At 36.1% G+C, this 20,896-nt stretch overlaps 1 protein-coding gene across 3 annotated transcripts in view; it reads left to right on the forward strand.

The window, feature by feature from the left end:
• The window catches only part of Sbf2 (SET binding factor 2), a 306,050-nt gene that overhangs the window by 148,451 nt on the left and 136,703 nt on the right, over positions 1-20,896 (forward strand). For all 3 annotated transcript variants that reach the window (XM_042691358.1, XM_042691360.1, XM_042691359.1), the window contains exons 9-13: positions 1,756-1,869; positions 7,560-7,637; positions 9,100-9,213; positions 9,634-9,762; positions 14,632-14,730. In XM_042691358.1, the coding sequence (XP_042547292.1) occupies positions 1,756-1,869; positions 7,560-7,637; positions 9,100-9,213; positions 9,634-9,762; positions 14,632-14,730 (534 nt within the window). The remainder of the gene's footprint in view (positions 1-1,755; positions 1,870-7,559; positions 7,638-9,099; positions 9,214-9,633; positions 9,763-14,631; positions 14,731-20,896) is intronic.

Below are 20,896 nucleotides of genomic sequence, written 5' to 3' on the forward strand. Positions count from 1 at the left end.
ATCCCAGCTTCTTAGGAGGTATAGATCCAGGACTATTGCATTTCAAGACCAGTCTGGACAAAAAAATTAGCAAGATTTCATTTAATAAGCCAGACATGGTGATGTGTGCCTGGAATTCCAGCTCCACAGAAGGCCATAGTAAGAGGATTGAATTCTGAGGCCAACCCTGACAAAAATAAAAGCCCTACCTGAAAAATAACTAACACAAAAAGGAGTCGGGGCATAGCTCAAGTTGTAGTCTGCCTGCCTAGCAACCATAAGGATCAGAATTCAGACCATAATACCACCAATGTAAATATGTAAGTAAAAGTAAAGTGCTTCAGAGAAGGATATCCAGGATTATCAGGAGTTTATAAACTATAGTTTATAATGCTTTAAAGAAATTTTCTCAATAGTCTAATACTGTTTGGTAGCCAAGGATAAATGTTTAAGTGGCTATCATAGTGAGGAAGGTAAGATACTTCTCTCTCTCTCTTCTTTATTTTTTTTTCTTTCTTCCCTCATCTTCTATTTCCCATCCTCTATTTCTCCTTTTGCAGCTAGTTGTAAGGTCTAAAAGAGAATCAGTGGGGATAATAGGTATAGAATGAGCATTGCCAGCCACAGGGCTGTCTAGTAATAGAATAAATTTCCTTATGTGAGATGAGGACTATACTGTGTGAAGAACAGATTTCCTGACAATTTCTCATTCTACTTCTGATTTAGTTTCAGATGTTAGCACCAGGTCTGTTAGTAATTACTCAATGATTACAGTTGTTATCAAAACAGAAGTGTCATTTAAACTAACAAAAAGATTATTCAACATTATAAACAGGACTCCCCCCTTTGTATATTAATCATTTTCCTAACCTTATATGTTGATACCTAGTTAATTTTACCATATAAAATATATAAATTAATAAATATTAACATAGTATAATTAGCACTAGTAAAAGCATAATGATATGATTTGTGAATAATTTTGTTACAGCTAAATACAATCACACTTGAAGATGGGACAAACCAAGTTTTGCCAAGTGTAAATTTCTTAACATTTTAATGATTAAATTAAAATGAACTGTAATCATATTAGCAATGTAATAGCTTCACTAGTCTCACCTAGTGTCTCTTAGATCTTAATGTAAGTTATTTTTAAATATGAGCTGGTAAGGGATAAAATCATTTTTTCCCTTAACAATAGTCTTTAGATGTATATTGCTTTGCTGTAATTTTGGAGTAACTATTTAGTATTTGAGCTAAGATACTATAAGAAATCATCCAAATACATTAAATGGCTCACTTGGAACAGTGCATAGAATGTTCCATTATGCTAAACAAGTTTGTTCTACAAAGTCATTTAATGTCCAACCTTTCTTTCTCATATTTCTACCAGAATCCTCTCAGGCATTGTCATTAGCTGAATGCTTACAGCGAGGTTGCTGCTAGTATATAATTTCAACATATGGGAAAAGGAATGAGAGCATGAAAGAGCCTTAATAATAATAGCCACTAACTTGGAGAGCTGGATTGCACATAACACTTTTGTGTTCCATTGCTGTTGAAACAATGACATGCACCATATAATTCCAAAGGAAGCTGAGAATTGTAAGATAACTAGGAAGTTAATAATGAGCCAAGAACTTTTATTTCTATAAACAGCTAAAAATCTCTTCTACAAATGATTCTTCTGATTTTGAATCAGTCAAGGCCAAGTGATTTTGCTAAGCAACAAATGAAGTGTACTAATTATAAGTTAATTTTTTTTATCTCTTGCAGTTAGATGTAATCATAGCAGATTTGGATGGAGGCACTATTAAAATTCCTGAATGTATTCACCTCTCTTCTCTCCCGGAACCACTTCTTCATCAGACTCAAGCAGCTCTTTCTTTGGTATGCTTTTTTTAAAAAAAATAGTAATTTATTACTAATTTAAGTGTGAAACTAAGATAACTAGAATTAAAAATCATTGTCAGTATTTACTTTAAACAGAATTTGAAGCATAAATATTATACTTAGAGACTTCATTTACCAAGTGTTTTTTATAAATATACTTTGAATCTAATTGCATATTTTTCATGTTATTCATTTATTCAGCATATTCACTTAGTAGACACTACTGCATAAGCTATATATTAGTACTAAAAAGTACAACTGTGAAAACAATATAAAATTTTACCTTAAAATCCATTGATTCCCCCAACATTTTTTCCCCTTTCCTCTCTATTGGTGTCACATTCTTCTAGTAGATATGCTATGTGTAAAACAATATCTTCTCAGAGTTTTTAGGCTAATTCAGAACTTATGACTTGTGAAATGCTAAATGTCTAATCCAGTGAAGTTCTAAGAAAATCGTTGGAATGTGTTTTTCCTTTTGAAAAAATTTAATTTTTGAAGTTATTCTACCTTGGTTATTATTTTTTTTGGGGGGGGGGGTTCTGGTCGTGGGGCCTGAGCTCTGGGCCTGGGCGCTGTCCCTCAGCTCTTCAGCTCAAGGCTAGCTCTCTACCACTTGAGCCACAGCGCCACTTCCGGCTTTTTTCTTTTTGCTCATGTGGTGCTGAGGAATCGAACCCAGGGCCTCAGGCATGCAAGGCAAATGCTCTACCACTGAGCCACCTTCCCAGCCCCATACCTTGGTTATTTTTTAAAACATAATTTTACTGACAATCCTTTAACTTCTCACTTATCCATCATCAGAAAACTTAATCTTACAAATATTTTATATTTTTTTATTTTTTGGTCAGTTATGGGGCTTGAACTCTGGACCTGGGTGCTGGTGCTGTCTCTCAGCTCTTCAGTTCAAGGCTAGCGCTCTACCACTTGAGCCACAGTACCACTTCTGGTTTTCTGAGTGGTTTATTGGATATTAGTCTCACAGCCTTTCGTGCCTGGGCTAGCTTTGAACTGCAATCCTCATATCTCAGCCTCCTGAGTAGCTAGAATTACAGGCGTGAGCCACTGGCGCCCGGCAGTATTTTTTGTTGTTGTTGTTCTTGGACTCTGGGCCAGGGCACTGTCCCTCAGCTCTTCAGCTCAAGGCAAGCACTCTACCACTTGAGCCACAATGCCACTTTCGGTTTTCTGGTGGTTTATTGGAGATGAGGGTCTCACAGACTTTTCCTGCCAGGGCTTGCTTTGAACACAGTCCTCCAGATCTCAACCTCCTGAGTAGCTAGGATTACAGGCATGCCTGGCAATATTTTTATTTTTTAATTGTTATTATAAAGTTGATGTACAGAGGGTTAGAGTTACATAAGTCAGGTGATGAGTATGTTTCTCTTTGTACAATGTTACCCCTTTTCTTACAGTTTTTTACTCCCATCCCCTCAGACAAGTTGTATAGAAAATACTACTGCTGCATTTGGTCACTCAAACTTTCAATTTTATGTTAAGTCAATGTTTGTCTTATTATGCTGGTTTAAAGATAACTGACCTTTTCTAATACAATTTGTAATACAAACTATGATAGAGAGGAAACGAAACTAGCTGGACTGAATCTCCATTCTTTCCATTTATATCATTCAAGAAATCCTATTTCCTTCATCTTTAGGCCTGTTTTCTGGTCTTTATAGGATGAGTGGGTCTTTTTGTTGTAAACATTTCTTATTAGTACAAAAAAATGATACAAAGGAGTTACATTGGGATATTTTTGTATTGTACTTTTTAAGCCTCTTTTTTACCCTCCTCCTTTAGCAAAAAGATTAGGCAGTATGCTGATGCTGTTGACTATTTTTCTGGACGCTGCTGGAGATATCTGCCTTTTGTTTACCGTTTTTAAATGTTTTGTTTTTTTACAGATAAGTAGGTGAGTGTTTAGAAATAATTTTGAGATGGGCATTGGTGGCTTGTGCCTGTAACCCTAGCTACTCAGTAGGATGAGATTTGAGAATCACAGTTCCAAGCCAGCCAGGTAGGAAAGTCCATGAGACTCTTTTCTCCAGTTAACCACCAGAAAACTGGATGTGGAGTTGTGGCTCAAAGTGATAGAGTGCTAGCTTTGAGCAGAAAAACGCAGGATGTGATAGGGGAAACACTAGGGCTCCTTGGTACAGGTTGAAACTTCCTAAGTAAAGATCCAGAATGACAACAAATCAAAGAAAGACTGGATAAATGAGATTGCATCAGACTGAAGAGTTTCTGTATGGCAAAGGACATAGCTAGCAAGATAAATAGAAAGCCCACAGAATGAGAGAAGATTTTACTAGCTATTTCATCAGACAAGGGCTTGATATCTAAAATATATATAGAGCTCAAAAAATTAAACCTTCCCAAAACAAATCCTCAAAGAAACAACAACCTAATTAATAAGTGGGTTAAAGACTTAAAGAGAGACTTCTCAGAGGAAGAACAAAGGATGGCCAATAGATACATGAAGAAGTGTTCAACATATCTGGCCATAAAAGAAATGCAACCAAAACAACATTGAGATTCCACCTCACTCCAGTAATAATGGCTATTATCAGGAAAACTAACAATAACAGATGGTGGTGGGGATGTGGCCAAAAGGGGACCCTATTACACTGTTGGCAGGAATGTAAACTTGTTCAACCACTCTGGAAAGCAGTGTGGAAGTTCCTCAAAAGACTAAACATAAAGCTTCTCTATGACCCACTCCTGGGCATTTACCCAAATGATCACAAACCAAACCAAACTAAAGCCACCAGCACAACCATGTTCATTGCAGTATTCTTTACCATAGCCAAGCTATAGAATCAACTCAGATGTCCCTCATTGGATGAATGGATCAAGAAAATGTGGTATATATACACAATGGAATGCTATGCTTCCATTAGAAAGTATGACATTCTCCCATTCGTAAGGAAATGGAAAAACTTGGAAAAAAGTTATACTAAGTGAAGTAAGCCAGACCCAAAGAAACATAGGTTGTATGATTTCTCTCATTTGTAATAATTAGAATGTGCCTGTAAATCTACAAATAAACCCAATGGATAGTAAAAGACAAATAATTAACTTGGACATGATTAAACAGTACTCTAAATATTCATACAGAACAAAGGATTACAAGGGCTCAATAGCTATGTGGAAATAATCATATAACATGATGCTTATCAAAATGAACTCCAAGAAATGGAAACAAGGTGGTTTTTTTTTTCAAAAAATTTTAGTGTGCATATTTTCTTTTTTCTTTCCTTTTTTTTTTTAATTTAATTTTATTTTATTTGTGAACATACTGTACAGAGGGGTTACAATTACATGGGCAGGATAATGCGTACATTTCTTACCAAGCATTGCAGCCTCCTCCTTTGGTTTACCCTTCACATCCTTCTTTCCTTTTTTAAATTTCCCTTTTGTCGCTGTTTTTGATTTCTGTACTCTGTCTTGTATATAAGTTTATCTCATTTGGGGAAGGGAAGCACAGAAATGGTGGGATAAAAGGTGAACCAATTCAACAGTAATACTCTCTAGACACTATTTTGGAAATAAACTATACAACTTGAAGGGAAGGGGAGGTGGGAGGGGAAAAACTGAGAGAGAATGTGTGGTGGGGGAACAGTGACACTGGTCAAAGGGAAATGTACTCATTACCTGTAATGTAACTGTAATCCTTCTGTATATCACCTTTACAATAAAATTTAAATTAAAAAGAAAAGCTCAGAGACAGCATCCAGGCGCTAAGTTCAATTCCCACAACTGACAAAAAGAAATACATATTCCTTATGTAACTGTAACCCTTCTGTGTATCACCATTATAATAATAAAAAATAAATTAAAAAAATTATTTTGGAAGGTATTTTTTCATTTTAATGATTTATTGTTTGTTTTCATATATATTTTAAATAGTATATAAAACTTTTGGTTACACAGATAATATCCAAAATATTACATTTTAACATTTGCTGAAAGAAAAAATATTAACTGTGATTTGTAGATGGCATAGAGATATATCAATAGCTGAAAAGTTATATTTGAGTGTTTAAAGAACAACTTGTGGGCTGGGATGTAGCTCAGTGGCAAAGCACTTGCCTAGCAAGTGCAACGTCCTGGGTTCAATCCCCAGTACCAAAAAAGGAAAAACAAGACAAAATACATTTAAAGAACAACTTGTATTAGGTATGAAATTTAACAAACATCCTTTGTTCTGTTTTGACCATTAGATAATAAGTAAGGAATCTGCCAGAAACTGGCAGGATACTTTAACCTTATTACTTGTGTAACCAAGTTTGAATAGTTTCTACAAATTTGAATTTTGTCATTTATGGAAATAGTGAGTATACCTGTAGCTTCCATTCTACATTGTGTAGCATAATAAACTGAATAAAAGATAAGAACATTATATAGTATCAAACTAGAATGACAAGATATCAATATAATGGACCAACAAATAAATAAATTATCATTGTTCTTATACACAAATAAGCTTTGCTTGATGGTAAATAATTATAATCAAATCCATGGTTGTGTAGTAACCATGATGATGTTATAGATACTGAAACCTTACTAAACCACCAAAGGGACTAGATAATTTGGTTGTAATTATTGTTGACATTTAAATTTTTTCTTATTTTATTTGCTTTTTTACTTGCTTATTTCCTTGTTTTTCTATGTAGTGTTTCTATATAGTCCAAGCTGGCCTTGAATTCATTATTCTCTATCCTTAACTTCCCCAGTACTGGTATTACAAGTGTACACCACATTCCTGGCTTCACATTGACTTTCAAGATTTGAGTCTTTTGATTGGTTCTTACTATGAAAACCGTTGTTTTATTTTTACTTTGTTTTACTTTTTTTTGTGGTACTTGTATTGAACCCAGTGCTTTCATATAGCTAGTAAGTGCTCTAACCCTGAGTTACATCTTCAGTCATTTTTACTTTTATTTTGAGAAAATATCTAAGTTACTTAAAGTAATATTATACTTTTGCCTCAGTGTCCTGAATATCTGGTTGTGTACCACTAGGTATGAATTTAAAAGCCTTAGTATTTGAAAATTATTCTGCAAAGACAAAGTTTTGTTTATATGTGTGTATATATAGTTATATACGATGTTTTATGTATATATGTATATACATATATATGTGTGTATACACACACACACACACACACATATATACATGGGCAGTTTTGCCTTTTTCTACATGCACTTTCTACATGGACCTTTCTTCCCATCCACTTACCAGCTTGCTTTCCTTTGACATCTGACTCAAACATTAACTTATTCCCTTTTCCCTCAGTATTTTAACTTAAAAATAAAATCAGCATCATAGACATACAGTTCCACCCCAGACCATTCCCTTTCTAGTTGTGGCTACTATTATAAAATAGTTTTGTGTGTATTCTATAAGAACTTTTTATTCTCATATATATGTATATCTGTATAAGCATACATATTTGTGTTGTTTTCAAAATAAGCAAGATGATACTATGTAGCTTTCTCTAGAATATTTTTCCCACTAAATACTTTGTCTTAGATAACTTATCATGGTAGTACAGACAGAGCTAGCTCATGAAGGTAAAATAACATAATTAATGTAATTACAGTTCATTATATTGCCAGAAGGAGATTAAAGAATAGTTTTATTGTTGTTAACATATCTTGTTTAACAAAATTTATCTGCTTTAGATTTTACACCCAGATTTGGAAGTAGCGGATCATGCTTTTCCTCCTCCTCGAACAGCTTTATCCCATTCAAAAATGCTGGTAAGTTGTTTAATTTTTATATTTAGTAGTTTTAAAGAAGCTACTTTTTTTTATTTGTAGGGTTGCTAAAGAAGCTGAGTGGAGTTAGATAGTCAGTATAGTAATAAATGCTGCAATTCAAAGTTAAGTCAGTTGCCACTGTCTTTGTGTTCTGTCCAACAAGGACAGTACATTGATCAAAAGAGTAGGACTATGATGTTGCCTGAGGAGCCAAGGATAAGTCATTATATTATAGCTTGGAAAACTTCATTAAATAAAAATAGAATCAAGAGTTTGGGTATTTTTGTTGTAGTAGTTGTCCTGTTGTTTTGGTTATTGTTATTTGTAGTGGTTGGGATCAGATCCAGACCATTGTTTATACTGGGCCAGTGATCTACTGAGCCACATCCTAGCTCTCAGTAAGCATTTTTTTTTTTTTTAAATCGGTCATGGTGCCTGGACTCTGGGCCTGGGCTCTGTCCCTCAGCTCTTCAGCTCAAGGCTAGCGCTCTACCACTTGAGCCATAGCACCACTTCTGGCTTTTTCTGCTATGTGGTGCTAAGGAATCAAACCCGGGGCCTCACGCATGCAAGGCAAGCACTCTTCCACTGAGCCACCTTCCCAGCTCCATTTTTTTTTTTTAAGAGGGAAACATACAAAACTAGATACAGTGAACACTGATAATAGGAGAAAATCAAGTTTGAGAAGTGAATGGATTTTAAAAGTTTCAATCAAATTATAAAGGCCTGTTTTTAAATTTTGCTTAGTGAATTTCATAAATTAAACTTTGTGGCCAGCAAAAGCCTTACAAAGCTGACCACTTTTGAAAAACATCTTAAGTATTCTTGACTTTCATTTCCTTATCAGTGGAGTTGATTAAATAAATCTAAGTCTCCTTGGCAGTTTTTTGTGGGAGGATATTTAAGGTTTGAACTAAGTTTGGTGTATGCTTGTTATTCAGGCACTTTATTACTTGAATCAGACTCTAACCTCCCTGTTTTAAAACTGTGATTCTATTAAAACATGGATTATCAAAACATTTTTGCATTATTCCTAATTAAAATGAATCCATTTTTATAAGTTGGATAGACTTTGGATAAATTTTATAAGCCTTTAAAATATCTTTTCGGCACAGTTGCATATCAGTTAAATATTTGCAACTGATTTTTTTGGCAGATGTGTAAATCAAAGGCCTTCAGATATATGTTCTTTATAACATGTTCATAAAAAAAGACTATACAATTTTTAAAGGAAAATAGGATGTTCTAGAGGCAAGTTTTGTGTGGCTCAGTATACAAAATGTCTAACAGCGTAAGCAATCTTATGATGGAATAGACTAGGCACTCACTATGGACTGTCACAAATGACATAAGCAATAGGAAGCACAGACGGACTTTCACCTTTTTTCTTTTTGACTTAATGACATTTCAGTTGTTTGTCAAGAAATTAAATTGCCTAATGTATTTCCTCTTATAATTTTAGGATAAAGAAGTACGAGCAGTTTTCCTTAGATTATTTGCACAACTTTTTCAAGGATATAGATCATGTCTACAACTTATAAGAATTCATGCAGAGCCAGTAATACATTTTCACAAAGTAAGATACAGTACCATATTATATCTGTCCAAAAAGTTAGATTTAATTTAATGAAACAACTTGTTTTTCTAGCTGTGTATATTGATCTTAATTTATGAAATGTGATTATTGTGAATCTCCCCTTTGTATGGTACATGGTAATTTTAATAATACTATGGAATTGATACAGATTCCCTTCAGAGTTTGTTTTTTGAGTGTTTATTTTTTCACTTTTCTTTCTTATGAAATAGATTCATTTTTATTTTTTCAATATATGAAATATTATACAAAAGCCCCCTTTGGAGAAAATCTGTTTTTATAACAATGCATAAATATACATGAAAATATTAATACAGTCTGTGATCTTTCTGTTCTGTCTTTATTTTAACCATTTGTCCATCCAAGTGATAAATTATCATTTCCTGTTTTCTTTTTTTACAGACAGCTTTCTTGGGGCAGCGTGGTTTGGTTGAGAATGATTTCCTCACTAAAGTACTCAATGGAATGGCATTTGCAGGTTTTGTTTCAGAAAGAGGTCCTCCCTATAGATCATGTGATCTCTTTGATGAGGTATAGTTCTTATTAAATGAATATATTATTTATAAACATAATTATAGGGCTGGGAAGGTGGCTCAGTGTAGACTGCTTGCCTTGAATGCTTGAGGCCATGGGTTTGATTCCTCAGCACCACATAAGCAGAAAAAAAAAGCCGGAAGTGGCATTGTGGCTCAAGTGGTAGAGTGCTAGCCTTGAGCTGAAGAGCTGAGGGACAGTACCCAGGCCCAGAGTTCAGGCCCCACGACTGGATCCCCCCCCGAAAAAAAAATAAAATAAAATAAACCTAATTATACTAGTAGTTAAAAGTAGAAGAGCATTATTTTAGTCAAAGTCACAAGTAGAAATTAAACATGAAATAATCCAAATATTTATTTTGCTTATTAAATCTTGATTTTTATAGCGTGGATTAGAAAACTAGAAAAATACAATTATAGGATGTCTTAGAAGTACGTAAAATTTTGAACAACTGAATTTTAAATAGTTTATTAAGTCTTTTTGAAAATTTGACCGTGGATGTATATAAAGTTCTTTTTAAAGCAATTATACAATGTTTCCCTTTGTCAAAATGCTATATTAGAAATATCTAATTTTGATGTATGTATATGATTCCAAATTTTAGGTACAGTTAGTCCATTAGTGTTGTTGAACTATACTTTAAACATTCCTAAATATTTGTCTAGCTCCCTGAAGAGGTATTAAATATATGGAAATGAGATTATTCTCCTCAGAAATTGGTCCTATAAAGGGAGAAATAGGACATATAATTCACAGTACTGATGCTATCTTACATTTATTATGCTTTCTCTTTCTTTTACATGTCTTTCCATTTGTCATTTAAGCCTACATTCATGACAGTGCATTTTGGAGAATAAACAATGAATATGATTCCCATTTGTAAAAGCATTGTTTTGGAACCAATAAATATAAACGTTTCTTGAAATCAATAGAAGAAAAATATTCTTAGCACCTGAGATAAGGAGAATATATTAGTGGTCATATTTTGTTACTTTATGTTGAGAAGGTAGGAATGGAGGTCTTAAATATGCTTAATTTAAAGAGAATATTTTCTTCTTTAAAAGAATAGTAAGCTGGGCGCTGGTGGCTCACACCTATAATCTAGCTACTCAAGAGGCTGAGATATGAGGATCACAGTTCAAAGCCTGTCCTGTGAGACTCTTCTCTCCAATAAGCCACTTAGAAAAAGCTAGAAGTGGTGCTGTGGTTCAAGTGGTAGAGCACTAGCTTTGAGCCAAAGAGGCTTAGGGACAGTGCCTAGACCCAGAGTTCAAGCCCCAGGACTGGTGGTGGTAGGGGCGGGGAGCTGGACAATGGTAGCTCATGCCTATAATCTTAGCTATTCAGGAGGCTGAGATCTGAGGGTTGTTGGGTTTGTAGTTCAAAGCCAGCCCTGGCAAGAAAGTCTGTGAGATTCTTATCTCCAGTTAACCACTATAAAGGACAGAAGTGGAGCTTTGGCTCAAGTGGTAGAGTACTAGCCTTGAGCAAAGGAAGCTCAAGGACAGTGGGACTGGCATTCTCCCCACCCCCCACATACACAAAAGTTAGGTGGATGCCAACAGCTCAAGTCTGTAATCATAGCTACTCAGGAAACAGATCTGAGGATCAAGGGTGAAAGCTTAGCCCAGGCAGGAAAGTACATGAGAATCTTACCTCCAATTAACCACCAAAAATCAAGAAGTAGAGCTCAAGTGGTAGACCATTAACATTGAAGACAAAAGCTCAGTGACAACACCCAGTCCCTGAGTTCAAGCCCCAGAAATGGTGCGCGTGCGCGCACACACACACACACAATTAAGTACTCATAGGTAAGAACTAAAGAAGAGGCATGTGTTTTAATTCCGATTATGAAGATCTGTACCAAATGTTGTAGTTAATAGCACAAAGTATATGACTTTTGATATTGAGGTGAATTTTTTTTTTTTTGGGGGGGGGCTGTTTTTGGTTTTTGTTTTGTTTTGCCAGTCCTGGGCTTGAACTCAGAGCTTCTTTTGCTCAAGGCTAGTGCTCTACCACTTGAGCCATAGTGCCATTTCTGGCTTTTTTGAGTAATTTATTTGAGATAAGAGTCTCATGTGCTTAGTCCTGCCTGGGCTGGCTTTCAATCATAATCTTCAGATCTCAGCTTCCTGAGTAGTTAGGACTGCCTGGGTAGGTGAACAGTTCTTTATAATCAATTTATTAGACATTGATTCTCTGTTGATAACATTTCATATGATTGGCTATTTTCCTGACATATCAACCTAATTAAGTAGCTCACACTTAATGTCTTACTAAAGTTAAATTAAGATTCTTTACAAGGTCCTTTTCTGGCTCACTTATTACTTGGTATTATTCTCTAAATTTTTATTATTATTCTCTAAATTTTTAGTTTTAAATTTAAATTTTATTGTAAAGGTGATGTACAGAAGGGTTATAGTTACCTAAGAAAGGTAATGAGTACATTTCTTTTAGAACAGTGTTACTCCCCTCTCATTTTCTCCCACTTCCTCCCACTCCCCTGCAAGTTGTAAAGTTCATTTCCAACATAGTGTCTAGTGAGTATCACTGTTGAATTGATTCACTATTTGTCCCACTGTTTCTGTGATTCATCTTCCCTTCCTCAAATCAGACAAACTTACATACAAATGCTTATTAAAATGAACTCTGAGAAATGGAAATGAGGTTTTTTTATTGTGCTGTTTGCAGTTATTTCTTTATTCTTTCCTTTTTTTCCTGTTGTCAGTGTTTTTTATTTCTATATCCTTTGCCTTGTATATGTTTTTCTGAAGCCATTTATTTATTTTTATTTTTTGGTTGGTCATGGGGCTTGGGCTCTGTCCCTGTGCGCTTCAGCTCAAGGTGAGCACTCTACTGCTTGAGCCACAGCTCCACTTCCGATTTTCCAGTGGTTTCTTGGATATAAGAGTCTCACAGACTTTCCTGCCCAGGCTGGCTTTGAACCACGATTCTGAGATCTCAGCCTCTTAAATAGCTAGGATTACAGGCATGAGCCACTGGTGCCCAGCTCTTATTTATTTTTTATAAGACTTCTTTTAATTGCTCGTCCTGGGGCTTGAACTCAGGGCCTGGCCACTGTTCGTGAGCTGCTGCTTTTTTTTTTTCCTCAAGGCTAACACTCTACCACTTGTGCCACTGAGCCACAGCGCCACTTCCAGCTTTTTCTGTTTATGTGATTACTGAGGAATCGAACCCAGGGTTTCATGCGTGCTAGGCAAGCACTTGACCACTAAGCCACATTCCCAGTCCCTCTCTGAAACTTTTAATAATGACATTATATACCTTCTTTCTTTTCTGTCCAGATTTCCTTACAAGTTCCTTCTGGCAGATTTATTACAACTAAAAAAGTCATATTATTTGAAGAAAACTTGTTTTACCTTTGTTTTTAGAGGTCCTTCTCTTATCTGGAATGCCTACCTTCTGTCTTTCAGCCAACCATGAATCTCTGTTCTTCATACTCAGCTGCTCCTCATCACTTCCCAGGGTAGTTTGCCCTGCAAATTCCTAGACTGCATTAAGCTTCACTATATAGCTGTAAAGTTCCTGTTGTATTTCTTGTCAGTGTATCCAGTTCTCTGTTCTGCTTGCAGCAATGACTTTTGATGCTTTATATACCTGAAAGCCCCTTAAGCATATGTATGTATGTGTGTGTGTGTGTGTGTGTGTGTGTGTGTGTGTATGTGTGTGTGTGTGTGTGTGAATCCAAAGGCCTAGAAGAAACAAGGCAATGGACACAAATGATTACTCATTTAACCCTCTTTATACATTTACATGGTAATATGCTTTTGTAGGAAAATAGCATTTGCTCCTAGGAAAGAGATCTTTGTTTCCCTATGAGGTAGGGAAGCCTACCACTTGGGGGTTTTATGGAGCTCTGAGAAACTTTCATTGTGCATTGTCTTATGATTATAGGCATCTCAAAATGAAGTAAATTTTGCCTTTGCATGACAGTCTTTCTGAATACTGGCCTAGAGTAGGTAAAACAATTTTTAAAACATAAAGCCATAGTTTTATGCATCTATCTGCTCCAGTAAATCTGTTAGTTCCTAGAAGGAAGGATATCTATTCTTTTATTTTTATCTTGCCACAGTTCTTTTCCTATCAGCACTTTTTCTCTACCTTAATTATACATATTTAACCCATTTTTCTCAGTAAGTTAGTTGATAGGTAGACGAAGTAGAACATGTAATTTAAGAACTAGAAGGTGCCTAAACATTATCTTACTTTTTCATCTTATTTAGAAAGAAGGAGACTAAAGTCCAGGAGTTTTTAGTAACTTTTCCAGATCACACTGTCCACAGACTAGAACTGGAATCTGAGCAATGTGACATAACATTTGGTTCATGTATTGAGTTAAATATTTGGAGACTTTAATTTATCTGAGTAAGAGAATTCTCAGAGTGAAATCCACAGAATAACAGGGTTTCTCTGAGCTCCAGATTTTAACTATTTCTGAGAAACAGTGCAGAGGGTCTACTAGGCAATTCAAGGACTAGATAGACCACTGTAACCAAAATAGAAATGAAACCCAGTACTAAATACTTTGTGTTTTAAAATAATGCACATAGGCTGGGTGGCTCAGTGGTAGAGTGCTTGCCTTGCAAGGCCCTGGGTTTGATTCCTCAGCACCACATAAGCAGAAAAAGCCGAAAATGGCACTGGCTTGAGTGGTAGAGCATTAGCCTTGAGCTTAAGAGCTGAGGGACAGTGCCTAGGCCCAGAGTTCAGGTCCCATGACCAACCAAAATAAATAAAATAATACATATTTTGGGTGGTCTTGTCATTTGCAAATTGTATGAAATTATCAGTTAAATTCAACATATTTTTGTATTGATGTTTTACCATTTGATTCTTTTTTCCCAGTTGGTAGCTTTTGAAGTAGAGAGGATTAAAGCTGAAGAAAATAATCCATTGAAGATGATAAAGCACATCAGAGAACTTGCTGAGCAACTATTAAAAAATGTAAGTAAGTATATTTGAACAGTCATTAATGTTAAAAGTATTAATAGGGCACTGGAGGACCACAACTGTAATCCTAGCTTCTCAGGAGGCTGAGATCTGATGATCAAGATCCCCTAAAGCTCAAGGTAAGCACCCATACCCTGAGTTCAAGCCCCTGGACCAGCACACACTCACAAAAAAAGTATTAACAGAATGTTTCATTTGTAAAACCAGAAAACTTCTTTCTAGTGATAAACTCATTTTGCTCTGAATTATAAATTAGATATTTAAGTTGGTGCTATATCCCAATACGTCACTTTGGGGCTGGGAAGATGGCTCAGTGGTAGAGCGCTTGCCCTGCATACCTGAGGCCCTGGGTTCGATTCCTCAGCACCACATAAGCAAAATAAAAAAAGTGGGAAGTGGCGCTGTGGCTCAAGTGATAGAGCTCTAGCCTTGAGCTGAAGAGCTGAGGGACAGCACCCAGGCCCAGAGTTCAGGCCCCATGACCGAACCCAAAAAACAAACAAACCAAATACATCACTTTCTTTTTTTTTTTTTTTTTTTTTTTTTGGGGTCCGGTCCTGGGGCCTGAACTCTGGGCCTGGGCGGTGCCCCTCAGCTCTTCAGCTCAAGGCTAGCGCTCTACCACTTGAGCCACAGCACCACTTCTGGCTTTTTTCTTTTTGCTTATGTGGTGTGCTGAGGAATGGAACCCAGGGCCTCATGCATGCAAGGCAGGCACTCTACCACTGAGCCACCTTCCCAGCCCCAAATACATCATTTTTTAAATGTAATGTTCCTATGTTAGGAAAATCTTGGTCACATTTTTTTCCATTTATCATTTGCCCTCATCTTTTGGGGGGCTGGGGGTTGTTAGTCATGGGGCTTGAACTCAAGGCCTGGGACACTGTCCCTGAGCTTTTTTGTGCAAGGCTGCCATTCTGCCACTTTGAGCCACAGCTCTACTTCTGTTTTTCTGGGGGTTTATTGGAGAAAAGAATCTCAGACTTTTTTACCCAGGCTGGCTTTGAACCACCATCCTCAGATCTCAGCTTCCTGAGTAGCTAGGATTACAGGTGTGAGCCACCAATACCCAGCTCATTGTGATTTGTATTTTGGTCTCATTTTTAAAACATAAAAATTAGATACATTTGAGGTCAGAAATATTTCAAGACTAGTGAGCAATGTGGTGGAATAATGGACTGCCAAATTATCACTATCATTTGCTTACGTTGTTTTGAACAGTGAATAAAACACTGAAAGAAAATTGGCATGGTCTCATCAGAATTGTAATCTGTTGTAATAGTTAACATCATTTCTAGTCCTTCAAACAACCATGTAAGACAGGTTTCAATATTCTTATTTTAATGGGATGTGCGAAGGATTATATAGCTATTAAGTGATAGAATCCAGATTTTAAATTCAAGAATATTTAATTCCTAATGTCACCCTAATTCCTAATGTCAGCATGTCTCATTTTCAATTAAAAATGATGTTTCCATTATACCTTATAAAAATGGTTTGTTGGGGCTGGGAAGGTGGCTCAGTGGTAGAGTGCTTGCCTTGCATGCATGAGGCCCTGGGTTCGATTCCTCAGCACCACATAACAAAAAGAAAAAAAGCCAGAAGTGGTACTATGGCTCAAGTGGTAGAGCGCTAGCCTTGAGCTGAAGAGCTGAGGGGCAGCACCCAGGCCCAGAGTTCAGGCCCATGACTGGAAACCTCCCTCCCCCCCCCAAAAAAAAAGGTTTGTTTTTTTATTTTGTTTTGGTGTTGTCTGATTTGGGGGAAAAATTTAACATAAATGGGTTGCTGTTATTTTTTTTTTTAATAGTCTCTTGTTTTGTTTTTGTGGTACTGAGATTTAAACTCAAGAGTCTCAAGCATGCAAGGCAGACACTATATCACTTGAGCCATACTTCCAGCCCTGCTTTTTGCTGATTATTTTTTAGCTATGACTTCATGAACTTTTCTGCCAAAGTTGACCTATAACTGTGAGCTTTTCCTCTCAATATCCAGAGTAGCTACTATTGTAGGCATATGTCACAATACCCAGCCTTATAAAAGTTTCTTAACATGCTTCTCACTTGATTGTTAAAATGATCCAGTGAGGTAAATAGGTAGGAGTAATTTGTTTATTTCTGTTTATTTATTTTACCATTACCAGGGCTTTAACTCAAAGTCTTATACTCTCTCTGGGCTTACTTGCTCATGGCTGGCACTTTACCACTTGAGCCATGCCTTCAGTCTAGTTTATGCTGGCTAATTGGAACTAGAGTCTTAAGGACTTTTCTGCTGCATCTGGTTTGGAACTATGATCTTCCAGATTTCGGGCTCCTGAGTAGCTGTGCTAAGAGGTGTGAGCCAGCAATTCCTGGCTTTAGAAAGTAGGCTTTTTTGTTTAATTTAGTGTAGTTTTGCTCATGTGGAATGATTTATTGATATATTTTAGAGAGTAAAATTCAACTAAGCATTTGTTCAATCAGGTCAACCAAATGGAACTGATTATTATTATGATTGGCATGGGAGGTTACTGAGGCCCTACTGCTGAGCCATGCCTCCAGTCCTAGCCTAGGACTGATTCTTTTCATTATTAGATGTTTATTCTTAGATCTTTTACAGAACTGAAAATCTTTATAGCCACTAGGTGAATAAAGGTGAAGTTTTAACATATATTTGTGTCTACTACATGAATGTCCAATGTATGAAAGAAACTATTCCATGCCACTTTAATGCAAGACAAAATAAAAAATTCTTGTTATTTTAGAACTGAAATTCTATAATATATAGCTTATACTAAACCAATATAGAAATGAAAACTATAATAAAATGAATAGTAATTATTTACATACATTATTAAAAGTGGCTATAAAACCCATTTCTTTAAAAAGTGACACTTAGCTTGTTGCTCAAGCCCATAATCACAGCTACTCAGGAGGCTGAAGATCATTGTTCAAAGCCAGCCTGGAAGTCCATAACACTGTCTCCAATTAACCAGAAGTGTGCCAGGACTGGAGGGGTGGATCAAGTGATAGAGCATTACTAGCATTGCGCAAAAGGCTGAGCAAGAGCTTTAGGCCTTGAATTCAAGCCCTAGTACTGCACACATACACATGCATGCACATGCAAAACACTTTTAAGTAATCATAGTGAATTATTGTTTGCCTATGTAAAAGATTGTATTTTTAGGTAATAGTCCTTCAGAAGTACTTTACATCTCACGAGCCCTTATTAGATTTTATTCAAAATCAAATTTTGCTTTGTTTAATTACATTCCTTCCATATGTATTTACCAAGTACTTACTAGTGCAAGGCATTTTCTGTGCATGATCCTCCTAATGTCTTTCAGAGTAGCTATATAACCTTTTGAGTGAAAAGTTAGGACTATTCCAATAGATTGTTACTAATCTTGATTCCTTTTAGTTGTAAGATTTTGAAGTTCATGATGGTCTCAGCATTCCTGAAGTGTAAATTTATCGCACTAAAGTCTGATGTGTACATCTTCTCACTTTTCTTCAGAATAACTTGAATGCACCTTAATTTTTAGATTTTTTTCCTCATATTTCTTTATATTGGACTATGATAACATTTCAGGAGTTTATGACAAATTGTAACTAGATTTAGCTGCTCTTTTAGTTCAGTGGAGCTTCCTGTACAATTAAGCATTTGGTAATTTGGTGCAATGGAAAGATGGAATAAAGGATAAAAGACTGAATCCATGAGAGACAAGTTTGTTAGTGGTAGAGTTTATACCATGAAGAATATTATTGGCACTGCATCTCTATCTTTGCTTTCTATACATCATCAATCATTCTAAGTGTTTCACACTTTATTTTCCAGTTTCTACATTTACCTACTTACCTACCTTATCCTTATGACTTTTTTTTTTTCCAGGACTAGAGATTGAACCCAGGGCATTGAGCTCAAGCATTCTACCATTTAGCTATACCCTAGCTCAGGCCTTGAGTTCAAGCCTCAGAACTGGCATCAAAAAAAAAAAAAAAGTATTTGTATTAGAATAGGGGATTTCCATCTGAAGTTAAGAATTACAGTAGTGGTTCTTAATAGGGGAACTCGCTTTCACCTACCCCAATAAATTTGGTAATATCTGGAAACATTTTTGTTTACAGCTGTAGAAGATATGCTATGATTATCTAGTGAATAAGACTAGGAATGTTTCCACATATTTTACAGTGTACATGATACCTAAACAATTAAGGAACCCAAAATTTTTGCAAGTAGTGTCAAGATTGAGAAGCAAATCCTAGATTGGAGTAATCAGCACATTGGATATGAAAGTCTCCCCCAAATTTATTAGTGATGAAGATATGACATTAGTACAGCTGACTTACCCTTTGAAAGGATCACTAATTTGGCAAATTAAAGCCTGTTTCATTCTGTTAATATTATGTACACCACCAGGTAACTTGCATGAGTTATGTTTTGACAATGTCTAGTGATTTACTCCAGTGATGGTATTATCTTCAACTATATTTGAAAGTATTTATGATATCCCACATTGCTCCAGGTATAATTGGTACAGGATAAATAATTTTAAATACTTGAATTATTCCAGAGAATCATTCATCAAGATCACATTGATTTGCAATTCATTGTTAAGACCAGTTTGTAGGAAGAATTTTTTCCCCCAGAGAGTTATTGCCTAGTTTGAGTTTCCCATGAGTTTCGGGATCTTTTGTTTTGTTTTGTTTTGTTTTTTGGCTTTCATGTGAAATATACTCTCAGCTTTGTTTTCTTTAAGACCTAAACATGTTTTGCCAAAGGGGAAGGGGAAAATCACTGTTTTCCAACAGATGTTTTATGTGTCATTTTTTTCAAGATTGAGAAAATCATTGGACCTCTATTACTGAACTTAAACTCTAAAGTCTCTTGAAATCATAATCCAAATCCAAAATTCTTAAAGATAGTGCCAGGCTTGGTGGGTTTGGACAAAATTGTTGCCATGTTCATTTTAAGTGTATCCTTTACATTTATCATGATGCCCGTTAGAGGGCAGCAGTGTACAAACACAGCATTCAGAAAACCTAGTACTGGATTTGGGGACATGAGTCTTTTCTGTATCTTTTAAAAACAATTGATCATAATTTTGCAAGTTTAATTCATGACCTGCATTTTATTGTAGAACTTCTGTGCAACTATAGGTATCCTGAACTTTGAAGTTTGTTGATGAAAAATGATTAGGTTATAACATATTCTATAGACACAATTCAAAGGTGGAAGTGGTACTGTGGCTCAAAGTGGTAGAGGGCTAGCCTTGAGCAAAGGAGCTCAGGGACAGCACCCAGGCCACAAGTTCAAGCCCCATGACTGACCAAAAAAATCCACAAGGTTTGCCGAATGGATAACTGGGTTTTAATCAAAGGGATTAAAGGTAACTTAAACCTAGCCAACTGCAGTGGCGTGCAATTGTAATCCCAGCTACTTGGGAGGAAGGGGTAGGAAGATGGCAGTATCAGTATTGATGTCCAAAATGGGCAAAGTTAGCAAAACCAAAAAAAAATACAAAAAAGGGTTCAAATAGTAGAATACTTGTCCAGTATTCATCAAGTCCTGAGTTCAAACCCTAACATTAACGGGAGCTGGTGGCTCATACCTTTAATCCTAGCTACTCAAGAGGCTGAGATCTGATGATCACAGTTTTAAGCCAGCCCAGGCAGGAAATTTAGTGAGACTCTATCGTCAGTTAATCACCAAAAAGCTGGAAGTGGAGCTATGGCTCAAGTGGCAGAATGCTAGCCTTTAAAAAAAAAGCCCAGAGACAACTCCCAGGCCCTGAGTTCAAACCCCAGGATGGGTGCCCGCGCATGTGCGCGCGCATGCGCGCGCGCGCGCGCGCGCGCACACACACACACACACACACACAGAGACTTTGAAGTTTTTCATATGAAAATAAAAAGTAAACCATTTTTAGAATGGAAAAGACAAATGGAAACAGATTTCAATATGAATAAAAATTAAGGGCTTCATTAATAACTTGAGTAATGTTATTTGTAATCCAACTAAGATGGAAAATGATCACTAAAGAGTTAAGTGTCAGAAAAGAGGCCTGAGGACAGTTCGAAATATCAAGGAAGTTACCGGGGAATAAGCAGACCCAGTGAGAAGACCTGACACACAAGTGAAGTAATGGTTCATGAAAGGAGAAGACAGGTGACTAGGTGTC

The sequence above is a fragment of the Dipodomys spectabilis genome, unplaced genomic scaffold, assembly GCF_019054845.1.
Source record: "Dipodomys spectabilis isolate Male_0828 unplaced genomic scaffold, ASM1905484v1 ptg000145l, whole genome shotgun sequence".
Taxonomy (NCBI): domain Eukaryota; kingdom Metazoa; phylum Chordata; class Mammalia; order Rodentia; family Heteromyidae; genus Dipodomys; species Dipodomys spectabilis.